Here is a 14,935-nt window from a genome sequence, read left to right on the forward strand (position 1 = left end):
GATCAAAGAATTAAATGTTAAAACAGAAACACTAAACCTGCTGGAAGATAAAATAGGTAAAACTCTTGAAGCCATAGCCATAGGCAAGGCTTTCCAGAACAGAACCCTTCCCTGGTTGGTTGCACAGGAAATAGTATCAAAAATCAACAAATGGAACCATATCAAATTTAAAAACTTCTGCACAACCAAAGAAATAACCAACAGAGTGAAAAGACAATCTACAAAATAGCCAAAAAAATTTTGTCAGTTATTCTTCAAAGGACTATTATCTAGAATAAAGAACTCATAGTAATTGGACCCCCAAATGAAAGATCCGATCAAAAACTGAGCAAATAAAATGAACCCTTCTACCCTGTTGGTGGGAATGTAAACTAGTACAACCACTATGGAAATCAGTACGGAGATTCCTCAAAACTAAAAGTAGAAATTTCATTTAACCCAGGTATTCTTCTTCTAGGGAATAACTTCCCCAAAGAATTAAAAACATATTACAGTGATAATAACATACCCATGTTTACAGTAGCATAAATCATAATAGCTAAATCTTAGAAGTAGTCTATACATCCATCAACAGATGAACAGATAAAGAAAATATGGTATTTATACACAATGGAGTACTACTCTGCCATAAAGATAAGCTTTCGTCATTTGTGGGAAAATGGATACACCTTGAGGCCATAATGTTAAATGAAATAAACCAGACACACAAGGTTAATATCACATGGTTTCTCTTACATGAGAAACCCAATTATAAAGAGTAAAATAAAAGACATAAGAACTAGGAAGACAGACCTTTTTCAAATGGTAATGGAAACAAGAGTGGGGGGGGACAAAAAAAATTAAGATGTGTTATATGTATAACTCCACATAAGAAACGTAAACATATACTGCAAACACACAGTAATAAAAATTTTAAAAAGAAAAAAATACAACTTTCTAAGATAATAAACTGATCATCTAAAAAAAGGACAGCTTAATTTTGCAGGAGAAAAATAGGTATGGGTGAAGCAGGCATGCATTGGTGATTAATATTAAGGCTGTCAGGGTTTGAAGGCCCTGCCCTGTCTTCAGCTACAGGAACTTTTTGTGATAAAGAAAGAGGTTACTGTCTATCTCTCAGTTCTTTATGTCAAAGGTTTTGTTTTTAATCACACTTATTTACTGGACCATAAATCTCTATACATTTTTATCTAAACAGACCAGACTCCTTTTAATATACTTCTCTTTGCTAGAACAAATCTCATTCTATGGTCCCTTTTAGAATTCTTGGGGTCTTGTGGAAAATAAATGAATAACTCCCACAAAAAGTACAGCACTCTCAGGCACAGATGCTAAATGAATAAATTTATATAGGGTGCATAAAAAATGAAAACATGCATAGGGCATTTTGCCAATACTAGGTGATAACTGCTAGGAAAGATTATACCCACAAGAGTAAAAAAGGCAGCTCTGTGAGATGTACACAATTAAATCAGCAGATAGACTCTACTTATCAAAAATAAGTGACAATTAGGACTACAAATACTAAAACAAAGTATGAAGCCAGGGGTGGGAAGTACAGAAATGTTTTACCATAATTCTCATAAAGTTATTTAAAATGCCTGAAGTTAGTGATTCACCATTTAGTACTTAAAAGTTAATTTACCCTTTCTCAGTTCCTCAGCATGAGTGGTTTTCTGTTACTGAAATATCAACACTAAACTTGAGCAACTACAAACCACAATATTTAAAAATATGAAAGTTATTGGGAGCTAAGTTACAGGAAAAAGGTCCTTAAAAAATTTTAAGCTAAGACACAATGTGATGCCCACCACTTCTGAAGGGATTTGAGAAAAACACATGAGACACAATATCAGGGGCACATACTAAATTTTTTTTTTTTAATTTAAATGTTCCTTGTCCAGAGAGGACAGTTAAGACGTTTCCTGTGTGTAAGCTCCACCCAGCTCAGTGAGTAGTTTACAACCATCCTCAACCCTTTCAGCATAACAGCCTTTTGTTAAGAGTGGGCCTGGGAGTGCATTCCTCCCCTCTCTCTATATTTTCTTGTTTTGCATTTTTCCTGAGACTACAAAGTGCAGGCTGGGTAGAGACTGGTGGTGGGTGTTCTGATCAAGACTCAGCCAAGGGTACTTTCCCCCTGCCACAATGACACAAAGACATGGAGTTTGGGCCATGCGTAGAAGTGCACATCCTGACTTGTCACACCACACAACTGTGGGGTTCCTAACATAGACCTGCAGAATGGACATTTGTCTATTTTACCATTTGTAAGGCCACCCCCACCTGAGATTTCAAAAAGCAAATTCCACCTTCAAAGAGTCAAGAAGAATGAACCAAAGACTCAGAAACATTCCCTAGAACAAATGGAGCTTCCTCCTAGCTAACTGCTCAGAGAATGAAGCAGTCTAGCAAATGTTTAAAATCACCTCCGGTTCTGCATCTTGTTTTCCAAAAAAGTGTCATTACTGTCAACTATTTCACAAGACAAATAAACCAATGAAGGAAATATGTCCTCTCCCCCTTCCCAATGAAAACATTCTAGGACTGAGCTGCTTCCTTCCTTCCTCCTCCTCACAGGAACCACATTTATGCCACTGGGAAGAGTTAAAATAAGAAACACACACAGTCTTCAAACACTACTCTTTACAGTACTAGAGCCATACCCGGCCAATTACTGATTCCAGGGCTTCCAAATGGAAGTTCTGTTTTCAGTTATAAACTTTTTTTCATGTATAAGCTAAGACACACTGGCCAGGGCCTGCTGGCTGGGCAGTGACAAGACAGCCAAGGGCTGCAGGCAGGAATACACAGTACATTACTTACACACAGGATTTTGCTCTTCCTAAAAATTATGTGCAGTAAAATATTGGACACATTCAATTACTTAAGCTTGATACAGACTCCAAGAAACCTGTAATTGATTCAACTAATCCTACCCACAGTACCGGAAAGACAATAACTGGCTTTTATTATAAATTACATAGCCCACTAAATTGATGAGAAGGTTCTCCCCAACAAAGTACATCAAAAGAGTTAAAATTAACCTTTAGAATCAAAACTGTAATTTACAGGAGGCTTAGGAACAAAAAGACCACTCCCTCCTCCTTTTTGCTATTGTTCTACAGGACTGGGTCTGGAGCAGTGCACTTTACACCTTTAAGGCTTCCCAGAGGTAAGAGGCTGGGGGCTGGAAGCCAGAGGCGACCTGGAAGCAAATAGTACAGTAATCCATTTATTAGCACTGATCTCCTGAGATGCAGAGGTAGCTTGGAAAAGGGGGGGGGGCGGTTAAAATCGTGCGTGCAGTCGGCAGCGAATACTTGATAACCAGGAGCCAAAAGGGTACCTACTGGAGAGAGGAAGTTCAAATGGTGGCTATTCGAGAGTAGTGTGAACAACTGCCTCCTAAAAGCAGTGAATGGGGTGCTCGCAGCCAACCAGACGCTTTGGGGCAGGGCCCTAAGGCTGCCGGTCTTCATTGGCGTCACAAACCATATGGCAGAAATACTGTAAAGCCTCAGAACTCGTCCGCACGGCCCCGGTACAGGCGCGGCCTTAGGCAGGAGGCTTACCTTGGAGCTGCTTGAATCTCCCCTCCAGCTGATTGTAGTTGTGCGGCGCCTGCCCCGTGTACGCCTGGGACAGCGGCCCGGAGATGCTAGATGTCCTCTGCAATTCCATTATGCCCGGTGTAACGCCCTGGCGGGCTGCAGACCAGAAATCTCGCGCCGGTCCCCTCCTGCCCCCATCCAACACGCAGCAGCTCCTGCGCACCTTGGCTCCCTGCCCCAGAGAAAAGGGCTGGACCTCAAGAAAGCAGCGTTCGGTTCAGAAATGGGCGCAGTGACCTGAGAGAAGCTGGCTGCAGAATCCACCTTAGGCTGGCGAGGAATCACCACTCAAGCATCTAATTCCTTGTGGCTCTCCCTTCCTTCTGTGGCTCTTGCTTAGAAGCTTGAAATAAACTACCAAGGAGGAAGAGAGGAGGAGGGACCACAAGTCCTACTTCAAAATGTTTTAAATATGGCCAATCCTTAAACGTGCCACAGCCACTGAGCACAGGAGCAGCATGCACACCTCCTCCCGGCAGCCGCCGGTTTGTAATTTAATCAGGAGCCACTCGCCGTGTGCTGGGTGGTGATGTCACCTGATTAGCATAACAGCATTGTGGAGGAAACGCAGGCTGTACCACGAGGACGGGCGGGGGGAAGCCGATGGCCCAAGCCCTGCCAGTGTAGCCCACTGTGGTCCGGTCCGGCCTGGCCCGGCCCAGATGCAGGGCTGTGGGGCGGCCTTCTCAAACAGAGCTGCTGGAATTAGAATCTTTGGTTGAGGACCTCACTTAACGGAAAAGTCTCTCATTACTATCACTTGAAAAGGAGCCCACGCCCGCCGGGAGGACAGCGACAGCCCGGCGGGTCTACGAGTCCACAGCCCCGCGCCCTCCCTTTGGAGCAGGCGTGGAGAGGACGAGGGTGCGCACCTGAGTACCGCGGCCAGGGCCGGGCGCTGACCACGAGGCACCACTGGAAAAGTAAAACAAAGTCAGGGTGCGGGGCCGCAGCGAAGGGAAGTGTGCGCTCAGGCCCACGGGAGAATCTTCCTGGCAGACATGCTGCCCTGGGGGAGGTTAAACCAGAGATGTTTTGAGATAACATTGGCCTCACAACAGTAATTCCATGCAAGGAAGATTTATGGGAGTGGTGAGTTGCAAGGCATTGTGGGAGAAAGGTATACAGGTAAACACGACCGGGATCCCTGACCCCGAGGACTTTCTGATCCTGTGAGGAGATAAGAACACAAATTACCCTCAGTTCCTACTTTGATTTAAATGGAGCCTCTAAGCTTTGGGTTCACCAACATTTTAAAACTCTCCTCCCCAGTTGCTTCTCCCATCCATCTGAAACAAAGTTTGAAAATAACATGATCAAAACGTACCCTTGGGAAATAAATAACTCTAGTCCTGTCCCCTTCCTCCTTTTTTCCTCACTCGCTAATGCTGGCAGAAAACAAATTACAAATCTGATGCTTCCAACTTGGAGGCCCGCAGTAGTACTCACTGAAGGATTCCAATCTGCACTGAAGATGTGGGCCCCCAGCCCCAGGTTCCATTTAGTGAGGAGGCACTGGTAATTCAAAGGGCTGCATCCTGTCTAACTCCAGAGTTGAGCTCAGGGTCTAAGTAGCTAACTGCTCAACTTTGAACAACCCCTACTACTTCTTCTAACGGGGTTTTTAATACATTCACAGGGTCAATCTTTGGTTTTTGGACAGGCCCAATCAGGGCAGTACTTTGTATCTCTCTCCTCATCCAAGATGAAGAACACATTCTAAAACTTTCCTCTGCAAATGCACAATGCTGATGGGACACCAGGCAGGAAAGTAGAAAACCTGGTTTTAGAAGCATTTGACTAGGATCTTTCTTTTTTCTTTCTTCTAGATAGGGTCTTGCTGTGTGTCCAGGCTAGCCTCAAACTTGCTGTTATTCTCCTGCCTCAGCCTCCTGAGTGCTGGTATTAAAGGTATGTGCCAACACATCTGGCTTTCAAGACCTAAATTTCTAATCCTGGCCAAACCTCCTAATTATCCCATAACCTCAGAAGAAACCCTAAATTCTTTCTAAACCTCAGCTGTCAGATTGAATAATAATTAATGTCTATCTGTACAATATGTAAAAATGGCCTAAAATTTTTCAAAATCTTTGAAAGTAGGAGTCTGTTTTTCCAAAGCACACCCCTTCTTGTACCCACCACAACTCCAAGCACATCAAGACTACAAAGAGAAATAGAATGGGGAACTGTCTCACTGAAGATCTTTTTTAACAGGCCTTGCTTCACTATTAAATATACTGGTAAAGTGATCAGTCTCTTATAGGTTCATCTATAGCACAGAAAATAAGATTACAAAATGCTTTGCCAATTCATAACATTTTATTTTTAATCTTTAAGCCACTAAGTGAATAGAGTATGAGTCACCACTCAGTATCTCCCTTTCAGCCTCCTCTGGTATGGGGAAGTGCATGAAATAAGATTTCTGATTAGCCAGATTGCATACAGTGTGAGGGTAGAGGCTGAGACTAAAAAAGCTGAAATTGCACAAATGAGGCAGGGTGAACACATGCCAGTATTACAAAGAAAGGTAATAAGGCTGAGAAAAGGTTTGATAACCCCATAGGGACAGGAGGTAAAAAATGGGAATCCATTTAGTATGATGGGGTCAGGGAAGAATGGGACACAACCCTCATGTGACCACCTTCAACTGAGCAGTAAGGAGGTGATGAAGGAAGGCCAGAGGCATTCATTCTTTATTTCTTCAGTGTTTACTGGGTTGTATTTATAGCATTTAACATGATCCTGCTGGCTTGAACCATCAATGGTACACACATGACTGTCCCATCAGGCAGCTTGTACCATCCTACGGAACTGTCCTGTGTCACCCAATGGGACAGTCATGCATGTATCACTGGTGGACCAGAGCCATCCAGCAGCAAGACATATGAATTATGGCCTCATTAACATTAACCATTAACACGTTAATGTGTTCAAGGCATACTACTGAGTGTTTTGGAGGAGTCAAAGATGACTGGGAGCATTGTTAGCCAGAGGTGATGGGAGAAATTACATGTAAACAGTCAAAAATCAAAAGAATATGAGAAGATTTCAGAGGACAAAGAGGTCACATGTGCCTATAAAGGCAGGCAAGAAGAACTTCAGGAGAGACTGGCATTTTGGCCTGGCCTTAAAACACAGGTAGACAGTCAACGGGCTGGTTAGAGAGAAAAGGCTGCTCACCTAACTACCTGAGGAAGAGGATTGGCAAGTGCTTCAGAGTTTGGCTGAAGGATAAAGAATTGCCAGGCTAGGGGCTGGGAATTTAGCTCAGTGGTGCTGTTGCCTGCCTTGCAAGCACAAGGCCCTGAGTTCGATCCCTGGTACCGCCAAAAAACCCAAAACAAACAAACAAACAAAAAAAGAATTGCCAGGCTAGGAAGGAAGCAACAAAAAGCAGGTTAGAACTAAGCATGGGTCAGGAACTGGTGGAGACTTTTGATCTAGAGGAGTCTAGGGTCTGGGCTGGGCTCTAGGGATGATTAATCCAGTAGGAAAAAAAGAAAGAAAATCTGAAGGCAGCAAGGTCAATTGGGTAGTTACCACACTTGTAACTAACTGGTCAAAGGACCGATCAGGGTGTGGTGCAATAGGAATACAGGAATGAAAAGGTATGGGCTGTGGATTTAAGATTGGATTTTGATAACCAACATATATGTGAGGAGTTCAAAGGATAGGCTCAAAAAAGACTGGGCTTTAGAGCTGGGAGGGGGAATGGGGAGGAACGGGGAAGGATTCAATATTTCATTCTAGACAGGCCAAATCTGAGTCACTTGCAACACACAAGTTGACATATCCAGAGCAGTCATAGATGGGGAACTAGAGCTCAAAGGTCATGTATACAGAGGAGGAAGGGAGTGGGGAAGCAGTGGGGTTAAACCTAGGAAGAGAATAACAATACAAGAGGCTGAGCACAGACCTGGAAAAGACTTAGGTTTAGGAGGAAGAAGAAAAACCAGTAGAGACCCCACTGGAGTTACAGAATGGTTACAGAATGGGAAGCCAATAGGGAAGAGAGATAACTCAAAGAGGGTAGCTGGTATCACATGCTGCAAAAAAGACAAGAAAGTCAGTCAGAGAAAAAGCCAGAGTGCAGAAGAGGAAGTCAAATGGTTAATAAAGACAAAAGCCAGGTTATGAGAAACTAGAGAATAAGGGAGAAGAGGTGATGAATACTAGTGAATGGAGATTACAACACAAGGGGGGAAGAGTTTGGGGGCACTGCCCAATGGAGTAGGCCCTCTTTGCACAAGTTTCAATCCTGAGTTGGTACAGGGAGGAAAAAGCCCATGGGAAAGTGACTCAAAGGTGTAGGTGGAGCAGTCAGCCTTCAGCAAAAAGAGGTAGAGGCACATTTAACATCAGAGGCAGGGAAAAGGCTAAAGGTATGTGAAGAAGAAAGGAGGAGCTAATTCCTTTTTTTCCTTTGACTCAATCTTTTTATTTATTGGTACATTTTGGATATACATAATAATATGCATCATAAGGAATTTGTACCCGTACATGTTATATCTTCCTTCTATTTTTCCCAGTTCCCGCTTACCTCCCTGCAACCCCTCTTTCCCCTCATTTACAAAAGGTTTGTTTCCATTTTTTTTTCCTTCTATTCTCTTTTGTTCTTGTCCTTTCTTCTGTTTTGTTTGGTACCAGAGATAGAACTTGGGACCTTGCACTTGCAAGGCAGGCAGCAGATCTTGTCCTTTCCTTCCTCCCCTCTTCCCCTTGTTCTCTTCCTCATCTGAACATTTTCTTCCCATTTCCCAATATATATTACACATTTTGGTCCTTATTTCCACTTTCGGTTTCCCACACCAGAGAAACATGTGGTATTTAAACATGTGTGTCCACTTTATTTCACTTAAGAGTATGGTATCAAGGTACATCCATTTAGCTAGAAATGTCTCAAGCTTATCTGAAGGAGCTAATTCTACCTTAATAAATTAAGAGGCCAGGGATTTTTCTACAGTTTTTTAAACAGTGACCTTATAAGAAGAAACCTATGCAGAAACGTGGTACCTGAATGGAAACATTAAGGAGGGAAAAGCCAATTTTTGGAATGCTTAATAATTAGTCAAACTTTCTGCAGAAAAAGATCCTACTAATTTCAACTTAATCTAAGAAATTTCTCTCTCACCCAGCAAGCAGGCCAACTCTAATAATTGATTGTGCCTGGCTTCAAACTGCATCAAGATTTCAGGGTGTGAAAGACAGCCACAACTGACTGGCACAGCAGACAGAGGAGCAAAGGAACAGAAGCTCAAGTATCTTCCATACTTGTGATGGCAGAAAGGTAGAACTAGTTCCCTGTGGTACAAGTACTTTAGGGCAGCAGAAGGACCCAAGTCCAGTGTCAGGTACTTAGGCTTACCCTAACTTATAAGTGCCACCAAGAAGACACATACTCTTGAGCATGTGTTTCTAACTATCCCTGGGATGCACAATCTGTCTATAAATTAAACAAGTGGGAGCCAGCCACAGTGGTGTGCCCCTGTAATCCCAGCACTCTGGGAGGATGAGGCAGAAGGATCACAAGTTTGAACCCAGCCTGGGCAACTTAAAGACTTAGCAAGGCCCTATCTTAAAAAAAAAAAAAGGTTTTTTTTAAGGTGATGGGCTCAATTGTCAGTATTGATAAACAGGCTGGAATCTATTAACCATTAACAATTCCTTCTGGTTCTAAATGTATTTATTAGTGATGTGGGTGCCCCCTGCTTGGGTCCCAGTTTTAATCATAGTCCCAGTTATCATCAGTCCCCACATAAACTGAATGGCCATAAAAACCATAACATCATCATCCATGCTTTCACGTATCTTTTCTCCAGCGACTAATCCTATGACAGAGAATCTCCATTTTATAAACAAGGCAACTGAGGGTCAAGGAGAGCTGAGTCAGTGCTTTCCTTGCCTAGGTCTTCCCAGCTGGTGAGAAGCACAGTCAACCAAGTCCCGGGCTTCCTCCACTTCTCTCCTATCTCTCATGTGTTTACAGCATGTCTACTTTACTAAGGATACCTAAGCTTTTAGAAAAACTATGAAACTAAGTGGTATCAAGATAAACCACCCTAAAATATACCAATAAATGTTGTGCTATTTAAAAAAAAAAAAAAGAAAAAGAAAAACTAAGACCCAAGTAAGTCTCCACATAAGCCTATACATCATTTAGTTAGGGTTAGGCACATTCTCTGCTAGTTTAGTTCTTTTTTTTTTGGTACCAGGAATCGAATTCAGGACCTTGCACTTGCGGGGGTGGGGGGTGGGGGTGGGGGTGCAGTGCCACTGAGCTAAATCTCCAGCCCTTCTCTGCTAGTTTATACAAAACTTTCTACTTTGAGGGTTCTGCTGTTGGGAATGGGTTTTGTTTTGTCTTACTTGGTTTTGTTCTTCTCATACATGGTAGACCTATACACTAAGATTCTGTAGGATTTACTATCTGTGATGTGAGTGGGAACATTAAGGGGGAGAACATTAAGAAAACACCTCTGTTGGTTCTAAGAGCCTTGGGGGCCAAGGGGGAGATGAATACTTTTTCTGCATCACAGCAAGATTAAAAGTGTAAACTCTGGATTTCATTTCCTGAAGATACAAATATCATCAAGAATGAAAATGTTCAGGAGAAGACAGCCAAAATGCAAAGACATGATGGGATTTGTATACAATGAAATCCAGAACTTGAAAAAGCAACCCATGGCTCGGAAGGAAGCAGCGGAAACAGAGAAGGACATAAAAAGAAAAAAGAAAAAAAACACAAAACACCAAGGTTTCACATATAAACTGTTTTGCTAAATTCTCTGCTGCTTCCACTACAATTTCCAGATCTGCTTCTTATTCTTTACCACTGTCAAATCACTAGACAGTTGGATGATCACAGCCAATTTCTACTGAGTGTTTCCTGATGAAACAAAAAAATAATACTACTAAAATAATCCTCTTTCTTTAGCATGGCTGGATAGAGAAGTAGATTCCAAATCATGCCACAGCACTTACATGCCACAGGAATTAGTTTATATTGTCTTTCTCTCTCATCTCACTTCTCCTTCTTGTCTTACCTCTCTGCCCTACCACTCCCTTCTCTAGCAGCCTCATGACCACCTCTTACATTCTTAAATCTTTTAACTGTGATTGTGGTTCTTCTCTTTCCATTGAATAATGCCTGAAAAGCCTCTTGCTCTATCTAGTTGCCACGTTCCTTTCTCCTCAAAGTCTGCCTCAGTACATATCCATATCTTCTGTTAAAAGCCCATCTCATCTTCAATGGCAATTTCTCCACTTAACAGAAAATTCAACTAACCAACCAAGCATACCACCATGGAATACAGCCCCAAAAAGAAAACAGAATTACAGCCTCCCTCCTTGCCTGTTAGGGCTTGTATCTAGATGTCACCCCAAAGCCTCATGAGCTCACAGGTAGGGCTTTTGAGAGCTGACTGGATCAAGGGGGAATGGCACCTGACACTTAAGGCCCACAGCCTGAGCACTGGAAGCAGTCAGCAGCACTTCCTCTCCCCTTTTAACCCACATCACTCCTCAAAGACCAGGGGAAAGAGCACCCTCTACTTAACTCTTAGAGTACCACCCATGTGAGCTTGTCACGTGAGCCTTTAAATCAGGATATGGACGTGCACAGTCAGAGGAGGAAATGTGGTTAAAGGCAGACTTGGGACATAAGAGGCTGTTTCTGCCACTTTGTAATTTTTCTCTGTGCCTGCAAAATTGGCACTGTAAGGTGACCAACCTCATAGAGTTAATTAAATTAAATGAAAGAAATTAAATTAAATTAAAAGAAATTAAAAGAAATTAAATTAAATTAAATGAAAGAAATATCCACAAAGATCCCAGCACAATCCTAAAAGCCATGATTAGCAATCTTTAAACTCCTCACGGGGGTAATTTCAAAAACAGTTTCTACCCCACCTTTGGCCATCTCTTACTTCATCACAGAGGCCACTGGCTGGATGATTTTGCAAAGTTCATGTGGAAATACTGGCCTCAGGCCAGGGCCCTTTAGATTTCCGGATGAGGATATTTCTAAGTGGCAGGACTGCTTCACTTGACAAGTATTCACCACCCATCTCATCCCCTTCTCTGTAACTCACCCCATTACATACAGGAAAAAGCATAGAAATATCAAAGCTAGAAAGCTGTGGTGCCTGAGAGATAGCACAGACACAATGTGCACTGTGAAACAAGTTATAAAAGTCCCATATTTTTAGAAAGGCCAATGTTTCTTTGAGGTGGGCTCTTGAGATTTGATACTCCAGGTCTTAGGGGGAAAAGAAAGATTAGAGAAAGCTATAGATATTTTTCCATCCATAGAAAATACTAGCTCTCTTTCTTGGAAGATATGGATGGTTCGTTCCCTCTACATTACTCCCTATACACATATACACATTATCATCTAGTTACAGAGTCTAAATGCCAGGACAAACCTAATTTCCATTCATAACCTCTTCCTGTTTCTTGTCAAACTGGTCACATCAGAACTGAATACAAAGCACCTGATATCACTGCTAAGAAAAATAGTAAGCTGTACTCAAAACAAGCACCCCAGGTCCTTGGAAAGGAATGCAGTTAATTGAATCTTCTGCCCTAGCCCAACCTTATTCTTGTTTTTGAATCCTATCAAGTCTGTTATCTGGCCAGGCAAAGCTTCCCTATATGGGCAAAAGAACGCCCCAGTCCAGGAGCCCCACCTTTAGCAAACAGGTGTTGCTATGCCTATGAATGTAATACCAGCCAGAGCCAGGACTGGGCTTCTCTACTTCACATAGAGTGGTTTACAGGAAAGAAGCATCTGAAGAATGCAACTGGGGCCAGGCCTTCTCTTGCCTGTGATTTTTGGATGTGCTTAATACTTACAGCATTTGGAGCGGGGGCGGGGGGGGGGGGCAAGGTGGGACTGGTACACACAGGTGGTCAAAGTCATGGGGCTGAAGTTTTAGGAGGATATGGATGAAGCACAGGGAAAGCACAATTGCCTGGGAAGGAGGAAATACAAACCTATTCTTTGTGAAAATAAATTTTTGGACCATGCCCTCAGAAATTCACACCCAAGTTTATCTTTTCCAGGAGCTGTAGGGAGAAAAGGTGAGAAGAGCAAGCTGAGCAGGTACCAGGAAAGGTAAGGAGAAAGGAAAGGAGTGGGGGGTGCAAACCTCACCATCAACACAGGGCCCCACTTGGGCCTGCCTGGCAAGTGCAAGGTCCTGAGTTCGATCCCCTGTACTGAAAAAAAAAATATTGCTCCACTGGGGCAGCAAGTCATGTAGCAAGCACACATGGATGATGGCATTAACTTTGATAGACAATCCATAGTTTTAGTGTTGTCTTTGTCTTAGCAGTCTTAGTGGGTGGGAAAAGATGACCCACCTTATTGAGATAATGGTTTATTTACAGATCTCAACAGGGTGGTATTCAAGCTTTTATTTATCCCTCAGAGGTATATACCCAGTTCATCTTTATCTTGAGGCCTGACATTCAATGGATATGCCTCCAGCCACAGTTTTGATGTGCTCTCATCTGCACTGACTCTCAAGGGCCTAAGCCTGACTATTTACAATATTTCTACTTAACTTAGCAGTCTGTATCAACAGGAAGGACCCAAAGGTTGTAAGAAGTGCTTTCTTTTCTGCAGGCACTTTCAGCCTAGTTGAGGAAATGGGAAACATGGAGATGCACACACAAAGATGTATGTGGCTTGTAACTAATGACAGGTCAGTGACAGTAAGAATGCTAAATGGTAGAGTAAGTACCATTTTAAATGGATCAACAACTAAATTTCTCTACTTGGCTATGAAACATCACAGCAGAACGCGGTTTCTTCTATACAAATGTTCTGTTCCTTTATCATCATATCTGTGCAATTCTAATGTTGTGTCCCACCAAATCTCTGCCAGCATGTCATGCTAACACGGCAGTGTGGGTTATTGTATTTATTAATTGGGGGTTTGGAGGTGTTATTATTGCTCTTTGAAAAACAGACCAAGGTGCAGGAATATGGAACAACATGTGCAACCCTGGCATGTGAACATGTGAAATATTTTAATGGTGCAGTCATTTCTTCCTCCTCAGCACCTGAGCTTCTGCTGATCTCTTAATGAGATAAGCACAGTGTCCTTCCCACAAGACTTTGCTAGGCAGCCACTCACTGAGCACAGGCCTTGAATAATTCAGGGATGGTCCAGTCACTCAGGAGTGCCAAGGCCGGCCAGCTGCCTGTTAAGTGTGAGCTAAGCTCCTGGGTAATTGTAAAAGAAATACTACCAGCTACCTCTGAGACTGTCTTTGTAGAAACATCATGAGACTTTCTTTACAGAAATACTATAATTCTTCCTCTTTTTTTTCCCCCTCTCCACTTTAAATCAGATAATTTGGATCAAAGTGCTAATAAGTTTAACTCTAAGGAGGATGGGTCCCCAAGTCCATAAATGGGGTGGGAAAAAAGTGATGTTCTCAAACAAGTACTGGATCAGGATGTCATGCCCCATGCATTCAGGATGCTGGGATGACATAGGCAAAGCACCAAATACCGTGCCTGACCCAAGTCAGATGTTCAATAAATGTCAGTCCTCCTCCCCTCCTTCTACCTGTCCTGCTTCAGCCAAAAAAACACCACACCACCTGTCTTGGGCTCCCCATGCTTCTGCTCTTCATGGTCCCTCTCCTCTCAGTCCACAGTCTGTCCATCCTTCAAGCCCAGCCCCAAATCATCTGTCCTCCAGGAAAGAGTCCCAGTAAGATGGATCTTTCTCAGAAATCTTACACCAATACTGTCAGGCTCCCTCATCTGGCACCTATTTTATACTGTCTTATGAGTATTGCTTATCTCTTCTTATACACCAGGTATTACCTACTTAATTAGAATAATGGATATGCACCAGTTACAGACTCAAGGGAAGTAAAATGTAGACTCCAACCTCAGCTTTTGACTCTGACTAGCTGTGTGACCATGAGCTGTCCCTTGGCTTACCAGATGACTCCCCCCCGCAAACCAAGGGATCTGAAAGAGAAAATCTCTCCTCAGGTTCTCAGGATATAATGCTCTTGGAAATACATCACAGGCTATTTTAAGGCAAATGCAAGTCTTCTATAACCTTTGCCCCATATCACCTAGCCCAGTAATAAAGAAGCAATTGTTCAAAAAGATGTAACCAGATCACAAGCCTGAATGAACACCAAGGAAAGCAAAGGCTCTGTGGGAGAGATGGCCGGTTATGGTTTAGAGCTAAAACGTCCCCCAAAGTCTTGTGTTCAGGGTGAGGCTTTTAGAAGGTGACCATATCATAGAGGCATTGTACTCATCGGTGGGGGTGGGGCCTGGTGAGAAG

At 42.8% G+C, this 14,935-nt stretch overlaps 1 protein-coding gene across 7 annotated transcripts in view; it reads right to left on the reverse strand.

Annotated features, from left to right (window-relative positions):
• The window catches only part of Sptbn1 (spectrin beta, non-erythrocytic 1), a 197,047-nt gene that overhangs the window by 107,859 nt on the left and 74,253 nt on the right, over nucleotides 1-14,935 (reverse strand). Inside the window, exon 1 of one of the 7 annotated variants that reach the window (XM_013066431.3) lies at nucleotides 3,576-4,098. The exons of the other annotated variants lie outside the window; for them this stretch is intronic. Within the exon in view, the coding sequence (XP_012921885.1) occupies nucleotides 3,576-3,684 (109 nt within the window). The 5' untranslated portion in view covers nucleotides 3,685-4,098. Of the gene's footprint in view, nucleotides 1-3,575; nucleotides 4,099-14,935 lie in introns of those variants that run through there. 7 annotated transcript variants of the gene reach the window in all.

The sequence above is a fragment of the Heterocephalus glaber genome, unplaced genomic scaffold, assembly GCF_053883595.1.
Source record: "Heterocephalus glaber isolate CG9 unplaced genomic scaffold, H.glaber_assembly_v1.0 deba00001457, whole genome shotgun sequence".
NCBI classification, from domain to species: Eukaryota; Metazoa; Chordata; class Mammalia; order Rodentia; family Bathyergidae; genus Heterocephalus; species Heterocephalus glaber.